General features: G+C 42.7%; 1 protein-coding gene across 1 annotated transcript in view; it reads right to left on the bottom strand.

The window, feature by feature from the left end:
- Nucleotides 1–69: 69 nt before the first annotated feature.
- LOC114910506 (antigen WC1.1-like) overlaps nucleotides 70–10459 on the bottom strand; it is a 64888-nt gene continuing 54498 nt past the window's right edge. Inside the window, exons 22-25 of the mRNA XM_029251886.1 lie at nucleotides 4397–4708; nucleotides 2677–2991; nucleotides 285–599; nucleotides 70–104 (exon numbers count right to left, since the gene is read on the bottom strand). Of these exons, the coding sequence (XP_029107719.1) occupies nucleotides 70–104; nucleotides 285–599; nucleotides 2677–2991; nucleotides 4397–4708 (977 nt within the window). The remainder of the gene's footprint in view (nucleotides 105–284; nucleotides 600–2676; nucleotides 2992–4396; nucleotides 4709–10459) is intronic.

The following is a 10459-nucleotide window of genomic DNA, read 5'->3' as shown; positions in this document are numbered from 1 at the left end:
GAGAACTTTGCTCCACGTGTGCTGGTAGTGAACCTCCAATTGACCCTCACAGCCACTCTCTCCAGACAGTCAAACCATCCCATCGAGGTTGGAGAGAGATGATCCTGTAGAAACATCACATCTCTTACAGGCTTTCTAATTGCACCAGTCGTTCATTCTGTGTAGACTATATTATTTTTCATGAGTTTTACAGGTGACGGAGCTGATCTATGGAAGATTGCTTCTACACAGACATGACTGTGACCATACTCCTACAGTACAGTGTTGAGCACAGCACTCCTCACCATTACAAATGACTCCTGCATCATGTCCATGAGGGCACACGGCTCGGTTCCATGAAGAAACAGCACACTGGGACAGGTGTGTCTCCTTCCCCTGACACTCAAACACATCAGCCCAGACGGAACCCTTGCCCTCTCCAAACCAGGCCTGTCCTGGCACTGCCACAGCGCTGCCACAGCCCAGCTGCTGACAGAGGACATTGGCTGCTCTCAGATCCCAGGATGCATCACACACTGTGCCCCACTCAGTGAGGTACTGTAACTCCACCCTCCCGGAGCAGGAGTCTGGGCCCTCCACCAGTCTGCCGTTTGTGTACCCTGGGTAAAGAGCAGATAGGCAGCTGAATATCAGGGAAATACAAAACACTCTAACTAAGAATTTAACAAAATTATCAGCATAAAATCTATTTTCAATCATTTTTTAGTTTTTCTTTGTTAACCATTGTTTAGTTGACACTTTTGCCCAAGGCAGCTTACAACATTAGATTTGTATACTGAGCAACTTACAATTATTGACCCATGTACAGAGTTTCAACAATTTTATTGTATCAGTTTCAGGTAAATACCTTCTTCAAGGGTACTGCAGCAAGAGTGGAGACCCACTTGTGCCCCTTGTCTGATGACAACTCCTTTTAAGATGACTGCTATAACAACTAAGCTACCCACTGTCCATATTTTTACTACTAATTTAGTAATACAATGGTAATTTTCTGGTCGCCTCCCACAGCAGCTGGTCTGAGCACATTCCACTGGGAGGAGACCCCAGGGCAGTCCCAGGGCATGCAGACCAGATTATATCTCATGTCTGGTCTTGGAACACCTGGGTGTCCCCCTGGAGGAGCTAGAGCATGTGGTTGGGGATAGGTAGGTTTGGGCCCACTTGCTCTGCCTCCTACTACTGGGACCCTCACCAGGAAAAGAAGAAGGAAACTGACTGACCATCTTATTTGATAAACGCACACATTGTGCATTTTCTATATGTGTATGGAACAAATGTTTTAAACAGTCAAGGACACTGATGGAAAAAATATGTAAACCTCTAGGATAAAGATCTTAAAAAGTTGATTGGAGTCATATATTCCAATAAATACAGGTATGAGTTAGACTTGGTTTCATATGAAAACCACATTCTGATTAGTTGCTCTTCACAACAGAGCTTTGTGGAATATGTGGAATATGGCTCTGCCAAAAGAGATTTCAAAGGACCTCAGAAGAAGAGTTGAAGCTCATAAGATTGGAAACCATTAAAAAAAGGATTCTTAAAGGCTTGGACCTCCACTGCTAAGCAGATTCCATTTGCTGCTCTCCCTCAGAGTGAGAGCTCTACAAAGATTAGTGCAAAGGCATGCAGAATAATCTGAAAGAATCCAAGGGTGACAGCTAAGGATCCACAGGCACATCTTACACTTGCATGTAACATCTGTGATCATGAGTTTACATTCAGAAAAATAACAAACGTGAGTTGTGTTCGTGAGAGGTTAACCACAGAGGAAGCCAGTGTTCTTCAAAAAACTGGTGTGTGTCTCAAGTTTGCTAAGAACAACTTAGATGTTTCACAGCACTATTCCAACAATGTTCTGTGGACAGGTAAGACAAAAGCACAAACTTTTTGGTATGTACATAGTGCCATGTTCAGAGAAAACAAAACACTGCATACCAAACACAAAACCTCATCCCAGCTGTGAAGAATGGTGGAGGGAGTATAATGCTGTGGGGCTGCTTTGTTTGTCAGGGTCTGAATAGTTTGTAGCCACTAACAGATCAAGTCCAAGTTGTATATGGAAATTCTGCTGGAGAATGTCAGGTCTGTGATCTAAAACTTGAAATAAGCTGTGTCACGCAACACGACAATGATCCAAAACACAGGAGTAAATCAACAACAGAGTATTTTTTGAATGGTTGAGTTGAAGTCTTGACCTCAATCCTCCTGAAACAATATGGTGTGATTTATTCAAACAAGAGGTGAAAAATATGCATGAAATGGGATAGTTCGTACAAAGAAATGCACCAAAATGCTGACAAAAAGCAGCTGCAAGAAGCATTTTCTTCAGGTGACTGCCAATAACGGAGCTTCCAGCAGTTGCTAAATATATGAGTTCACATTCTTTTTTCATCAATGACCTTGACTGTGTGAATGATTTGTTGCATAAAATGTAATGTGAAATATGTGTGTTTTAAATAAGACTTGATTATTATGGCTAAGATGAAGATCAGATCACATTTTATGAGCTATTAGGATAATTCTAAATAATTCTTCGATTTGCCTTTTTATCTACCAAATGGGGTAAAGCAGTCATTGCAGATTTGTTCATTCAAATAGTGCAACACGACAGTAATTTCTGCTAAGGTACTAAACTTGAAACACAGAGATTTGAAAACATCTTTCAGATCTTACCAGAACACACAAGTCCCACGCTGTCATCATGTGAGCAGTTCTGCTTCTTTGTGGATGATTTCAGACAGGAGTAAACATTTGACTCGTTCCCTGTACACTGAATCTCCTCTGTCCACATTTGGTATCCCCCCTTCCCAAAGGCAGACCCTCCCAGCACCTTCGCAGGGATCCCGCAGCCCAGCTGCCGACACACAACTTCGGCATCCTGCAGGTCAAAGTCAGCATCACACACTGCGTACCAGGTAATTCCATGCTGGATCTCCACTCTCCCCGAACACAGGTGTGTACCCTGTACCAGTCGCACGTCTCTGTGACCTGTAATCCAATAGGGAATCTCAAGTGAATCTTTCAGCTTTCACTAACACTTCATTCCCCTCACAGTGTTAAATAGACAGACGCACAAATACACACATTCTCTGAACCATTTGTCCCATTTGGGGGTCACAGGGAGCCAGAGCCAAACCAGGCAACACATGACATAAGGCTGGAGGGGGAGGGGACACACCCAGGACAGGATGCCAGTCTGTCGCAAGGCAGCCCAAACAGGACTCAAACCCCAGTCCCACCGGAGAACAGGACCTGGTCCAACCCACTGCGCCACTGTGCCACCGCTCCTCCCCACCGGACAAGAGACAGACAATATGTATATATAGATAAACTACAGCAGGGTGAAATAAAATATCCAAAGTACAAGTTAAACAGGAATTATTCAAAGCTGCACTATTATTTTCAAAGTAATATTTCATTTAATAATCATTCAACAAATCACTGTCATTTCAATCAGCGTAAACCTTTATGTATGACAGTAGTACATTACAAGGCACTGATGAGGAAAAACTCATGCTAAGAGGAGCACAGTGAATTTGGATAGAATAAAAGGACACCTAGATGAAATCCACAGTAACTAATGGCAACAAAGACTGATTTGTGCACCAGCAAAGAATTCTGCTGGGACATTGTGCTGGGAGCCGTTAAAGCCATCTTCCAACGTATGTCCGTTCAAGTTACAAGTCCTTTTAAAACAACTTATGAGACATTTTACAAGTTTTACAAGGATTGAATTTGGCTTTCACATGACTGCTGACAGCTGAGCAGTGTTTATATTCATTAATTTAGCAGATATGGCACGTAAGTATTAACTAGTACAAGCTGTCCTCCACTCATGACATATGCAACTTATGATGATCTATAGTTACAATTGTCCCATAAACTCTATTAAATTCTTTCTTTAAAAGGCGACATTTCATCGTAATGTCTAACAATGACCATTACATCTGCCATACAATAACGGAGGCACTGTATTTGTAACTGAATCAGTGTGTTCATCAAGAACTGCATTTGATTTACAAAAATGTTGTATTTAAAGAACATTGTGTTTATTTGAGGGGGGCATGGTGGCGCAGTGGGTTGGCCCAGGTACTGCTCTCCGGTGGGTTTGGGGTTCGAGTCCCGCTTGGGGTGCCTTGTGGCGGACTGGCGTCCCGTCCTGGGTGTGTCCCCTCCCCCTCTGGCCCTACGCCCTGTGTTGCCGGGTAGGCTCCGGTTCCCCCGTGACCCTGTATGGGACAAGCGGTTCTGAAAGTGAGTGAGTGAGTGAGAAAATATAATAGAGTACATGTAATCTCTACATATTTGTGTTTACGTATCAGCAAGTACCATATAAAATGCTTTTCATTCCAAACAACTGTAAAGAACATGATGTAATTTATGTGTCTCCTACCTGAGCAGATGACTGAGGCATCACCAGAATGAGTACAGTCATGTTTACCCCATCCTTTATGTCCACAGATCTTCAATGTTTTCTCTGACCCCTTGCAGGAGACATAATTCATCCAGATCTTCCCTTCTCCGGGTCCAAAGTGACCGTATTGAGGTGCTTGTATAACAGCTCCACAGCTCAGCTGTCTACACACCACTGCAGCATCCTTTTTATTCCAGCCACGTCCACACACAGTTCCCCACTCTCCTTCATGAAGAACCTCCACTCTCCCAGAACAGGGACTGTCACCTTCCACCAGCTTCACATCACTGTCTGGAAGAACAGGAGAGACAAAAAAAAGTCTTTCCAAGTGCTACATATAGCATACTGTATATACACACACTGAAACAGGCTAAAATCCCATTGCTCACCAACAAGCTATGAATAGTTTAGTCTTTTCCAATTTTTCAAACACGTACGGTTCAAACTGAAATTATAGAATACACACTTTCTTTAAACATCTGAAATTAGTAAATGCACTTATCTAGAAGTTCTGGAAGGGCTACGAGACCATTTCAGGGATACTCTATGAGACAGTTCAACTTAAACACCCTACTTCCCTCACCCTGATGACCATAACTGGGTGTAAACGTGTGAACACTGACCACCCCGGACTGCCGACTCACACCAGTTCAGCTACATATGCAACATGTGTCCCATCGTATGTTTCCTTTTTCTGTTTGCATTATTCTCCATTGAAAGCTCTAAAGGAGCCTATTGTGGAGGGTCATCCACAAAATTAAATTATTAAAATACATGAATTCTTTATCAGTAATAACTTCTTCTAAGGCAGCGACATGGTGTCCACACACTCATTCAATCACATTATACACACTAGGGACAGTTTAGTCTGCTGTTTTCCTGATACACTGGTATTTGGAAATTCACGTTGAGGAAAATGCACTTCTAACCAGAGACAGTCAGATTCAAACCCGTGTCCAAACACACAACCTGGGTGCTGTGAGGCATCAGTGCTACCTGATGTGCCACTCTGTATTAAATACACACATTGCTCAAATAACTGCATTATTTTATTCTGGAAATCTCAGTTTGGAGATGTTCAGAGCGGGTTGGGCTATTATTATTTCTTCTGTTTTAAAAAAAATGTTTCCCCGATGGTGGAGTGCGGTGGTGCAGTGGGTTGGACCACAGTCATGCTCTCCAGTGGGTCTGGGGTTTGAGTCCTGTTGGGGGTGCCTTGTGATGGACTGGAGTCCTGTCCTCGGTGTGTCCCCTCTCCCTCTGGCCTTATGCCCTGTGTTACTGGGTAGGCTCTGGTTCCCTGTGACCCTGTCTGGGACAAGCAGTTCTGAAAGTGTGTGTGTGTGTCTCCCAGATGAAAAATGTCATCTACAATTAAAATGCCAAAATAAAATATTCATCATCTTCCTCTGCTTATCTGGGGCTGGGTTGCAGGGGTAGCAGTCCAAGCAGAGTCCTCCAGACTTCCCTCTCCCCGCACACCTCCTCCAGTTCCTCTGGGGAAACCCCAAGGTGTTCCCAGGCCAGCCAGGAGACATAGTCTCTCCAACGTGTCCTGGGTCTGCCCCGAGGCCTCCTCCCAGTGGGACAAGCCCGGAACACCTCCCCAGGGAGGCGTCCAGGAGGCATCCGGAACAGATGCCCGAGCCACCTCAACTGGCTCCTCTCGATGCGGAGGAGCAGCGGCTCTACTCCGAGCTCCTCCCAGGTGACTGAGCTCCTCACCCTCTCCCTAAGGGTGCGCCCAGCCACTCTGCGGAGGAAACTCATTTCTGTCGCTTGTATCCGTGATCTCATTCTTTCGGTCATGATCCAGAGTTCATGACCATAGGTGAGGGTAGGAACGTAGATCGACCGGTAAATTGAGAACTTCGCCTTACGACTCAGCTCCTTCTTCACCACAACAGACCGGTACAATGACCGCATTACTGCGGACGCCGCACCGATCCGTCTGTCAACCTGCCGCTCCATTTTTCCCTCACTTGTGAACAAGACCCCGAGATACTTAAACTCCTCCGCTTGAGGGAGCAACTCCCCCCTAACCCGGAGGGCGCAGTCCACCTTTTTTCCAACTGAGAACCATGGCCTCGGATTTGGAGGTGCTGATTCTCATCCCCGCCGCTTCGCACTCGGCTGCAAACCTCCCCAGTGCATGCTGCAAGTCCTGACTTGATGAAGCCAACAGGACCACATCGTCCGGAAAAAGCAGAGACGAGATCCTGCGGCCACCAAAACAGACACCCTCCGTTCCCTGACTGCGCCTAGAAATTCTGTCCATGAAGATAATGAACAGAATCGGTGACAAAGGGCAGCCCTGGCGGAGTCCAACACGCACCGGGAACAAGTCTGACTTACTGCCGGCAATGCGAACCAAGCTCCTGCTCCGGTCATACAGGGAACGAACAGCCCGTAGCAGCGACAGGCGCCGGAGACTTTATGGCCGCAGCTCCGAACTGCCTCCCCGACAATTGGAGGTGTGGAACATAGTCCATTCGGACTATAAATAAAATATTGTTTGTTGATAATATGACAGACTGTAATAACTGGGGTTAATAAACAATTTTGCAGTAAAATTGTGTTTTCCGATTAAACTTTTCACCTGGGATATCAACTGGAAGACAGTTGAAATATTTTTAAATGAAAGGCAAAATATTCTGCTCTACAGTGGACTGAAAACTTAAAAGGGACTGCGCTTACTTCTTTTCGCTGTTTCACAGGACTATCCTTACCGTGGTGATTCGTTAGTCTACCTTACTCTGTTATACCTTTACAGCACATTCCCACGGACATTTTAGCTGTTTGTAATTGTGAAGCTGCTCCAGGCACTTTGATTCCTTTATTCTGGGAATGTGGCACAACAGAACATTACTGGACAAATTAAAACAAATTAAAAGTCCTTTCATATAAAGCTACAGTGGGATTGGAAATCAACTCTACAGGCTTGACTGCATCTATATGGCTGTGCTGTCTGTTGTGTCGTTGTACAAACTCTACAAACACTCGTATGATGGCGATGCAGGAAAATGCTGCTGTAGGGAATTAATAAGCCAGTTGTATTAAAATAGGGCAAATATTTCATAATCTGTTGCAGCTGTTTTGTGCGGGGCCCAATGAGCTGAATATATTAATTATTCACTTTTATTAATATTTTTCATGACTCTGTCATTACTGTTAGTAAAAGCTACTTTTTTCTCATTCTTTCACTCACTCGGTCACTTTTTTAACTACTTCTCCTTATCAGGCTACAGTGGTTCATAGCCCATCTTGAAATTAATAACTATTAAACTGGGCAGGGTACACCCACGGTACATCGCAGGGTATCAAGCTTGTCTATAACCTTTAAATTATCTCAATTTGAGTCGCTTATATGTCTTAGAGTATCTTAACAAACTAATTAAAAACAAAAAGTTCAAATAAAAAAACTGAATATCTAATTCTGAGGTGGTATGGTGCTGCAGAGAATAGCATTGATGTGTGTGGAGTGTGTATGTTCTCCCCGTGTTCATGTGGATTTCTGCTCGCGGAATAAGCTCCAGACCACAATCCTGGATTTGACAAGCGATTATAAATCATGGATGGAAATTGCAGTGTCAGCATCAGTTTTATTGATCTGCATACATGGATAAATAGACAGATAGATATAGAAAGACAGGAGAACAGACAGTTCAGTCGTACTATATGGACTTCATATCCCCATTTCAATCTTCCGTCTACATCTAGTACAACTAAATTTGAATTAAATTTAAATCATGACATTTACATTTAAACAGAGACATCTGAAATCATGTTATGAAGATCTGGTACTACTTTCTACAGATAGTTAAAGCAAAGTTATTTTTTCTGCTTGGCAAAAAAATACAATAATAATAAAAATAATAATAATAAACTGAAATATATCTGTGCCTTATCAAAATCCACAGAAAAAAATTACTGAAATTTACATTTACATTTATTCATTTAGCAGATGCTTTTCTCCAAAGCAGCATACATCTCAGTGAGAATACAAATTTGTGCATCACATTAGGAGAAAGAGAAAAAAAAAATAAACATGTGAAGTGCAAAACTTAAAAAAAAGCATAGCTCAATTAATTTAGAAAATTTTACCCTTATAATGTTTATAATGCATCCTCACCACCTTTCTCTTTTTCTATATAAATGTGCTTTCATTAATTCAGTCATTTTGTATCTTCAATTTATTTTTACAGAGCGCTCTTCTCACGCAGGGACACGGGGAAAAAGAAAAGTTGACTAGAGAGCAGCGTGATACATCATCAATGTACTTTTTAAACTATAAGTTTGCCTACTGGCCACGGAGGAAAGGAACAAAAAACTCCCAACTGAAAGTCAAGGGAGAAAAGAAATCCTCAGGGGGTCCAAGTGCCAGTGGCTGCCCCCCCTTCAGTAGTCTGGACAAAATTTCATGCAGTTTGTGTGCTTTAATTAAAAGTAAAACTACAAAAACCATAAATCACTCACACACACTGTCTGAAATGTTTGTCCTAAGTGTCTGAACCAGAGCCTAACCCAGCAACACAGGGTGGAAGGTTGGAGAGGGAGGGGACACACACAGGACAGGACGCCAGTCCATTACAAGGCACCCCAAGCAGGACTTGAACCCCAGACCCACCAGAAAGAAGGTACAGGCCAAACCCACTGTGCCACTGCACCCCCCGACCATTAATAATTACATTTTATTTTATGTATCTATAACAGGCTCTGGACCGAAAGTCTGTACTCACTGCAGACGTGAACAAGCAGTTAGTAATAATAACTTTAAATATGGGGAAAAAAGTACCACTTCAATTTTTTTTTTTAATTATTATTTAAATTGTTAAATTGAATTTTTTCTATGGGTATTCGAGTCATGTATCCCATAAATGATCTACAGCAATTTGAAGGAGTTCTACAGCACAGCACAAAGGGTTATGTGGTCTAGAACCAACAGCCTTCTAAGTAACAAGTCCATGTCCTTAATTACTGAACTGCCTCTTTACACTATTACACTGATAAAATATAAAGAAATGCAATGAGTAAATATAAAACAAAAATTATCAAGAGGGAGAAAAGTTCTCAAAATCAAAACATCTAGCTTTTTCTGATTTTCTCCTTTTTCCCCAAATAAACGAAATAAACTGCTGATGCAGCCGTTCATATAAAACCAAACATATAAACAGAAATGTAAGTAATTAAACTACCTGCAAGGACTTTGGAGTTTCAGTGTCTTCATACCAATATTTTACTCCCAAACAGCAACTTAAATACATCAGTGTTGCAGCAGGTTGTATTTCATATTTACTGTTTGCAAAGCCTCTACAAACTACCTCACCTCTCAGACCGTCGTCCCCTGACCCCTAAAACCCCGACATGTGAGAGGAGCCCTGGAGCAGAAGTAAAACACGATACTTACCGGCTGTGGTGGACATGAGCAGGGATAAGAGAGAGAAGATGAGCAGGCAGCTCTCCATCTTCACGAGCACAAACCAACTGTCCTCAGAGCAAAGTTCCGAACCCAACCTTGAGCTGTGAGCTCTCAGGGCGAGCGAGTGCCTTTGTACCATCCTGGACCCCCATGGAGAACACGCCCCCAGCCACCAATCACACTCAGCATTGCCTTATCAGAGGAGTACAGGAACACATGAAAAGTGTGGAAACACCAATCAGAGGAATCTCTCTGTGTTTCCTCCGTATATACAGATACTGTAGCGCTGAGGTCTGACTTGACTCCTCCTTCCACTGTAAAGCACTTTGCTTAAAAAGCACATACTTTTTCAGAGTTCTGAATGTTTACTTGCTTAAAAAAGTGACATATTCATGATGTACCAAGGAACAAGCTTCTTTGAAATGAATCACAAACCCTCATCTTCGTAAATGGAAAAAGAGTCAATGCTGGTTTTGCTGTATTATATTAAATGTGTTTTTTGCCCAGTTCTGCTTCTCTGCAGCTGCATGTAAAATCTTTATATGAGCTGTTCAGTACATTTCATGTTAACAGTACGTTTATTTCATGGTTATTCCTCAGCGGAAATGAAAGGCTGCAACATC

This window comes from Scleropages formosus, chromosome 5 (genome assembly GCF_900964775.1).
Source record: "Scleropages formosus chromosome 5, fSclFor1.1, whole genome shotgun sequence".
In the NCBI taxonomy this organism is placed as follows: Eukaryota; Metazoa; Chordata; class Actinopteri; order Osteoglossiformes; family Osteoglossidae; genus Scleropages; species Scleropages formosus.
This window is presented reverse-complemented; position numbering and strand designations above follow the sequence as displayed.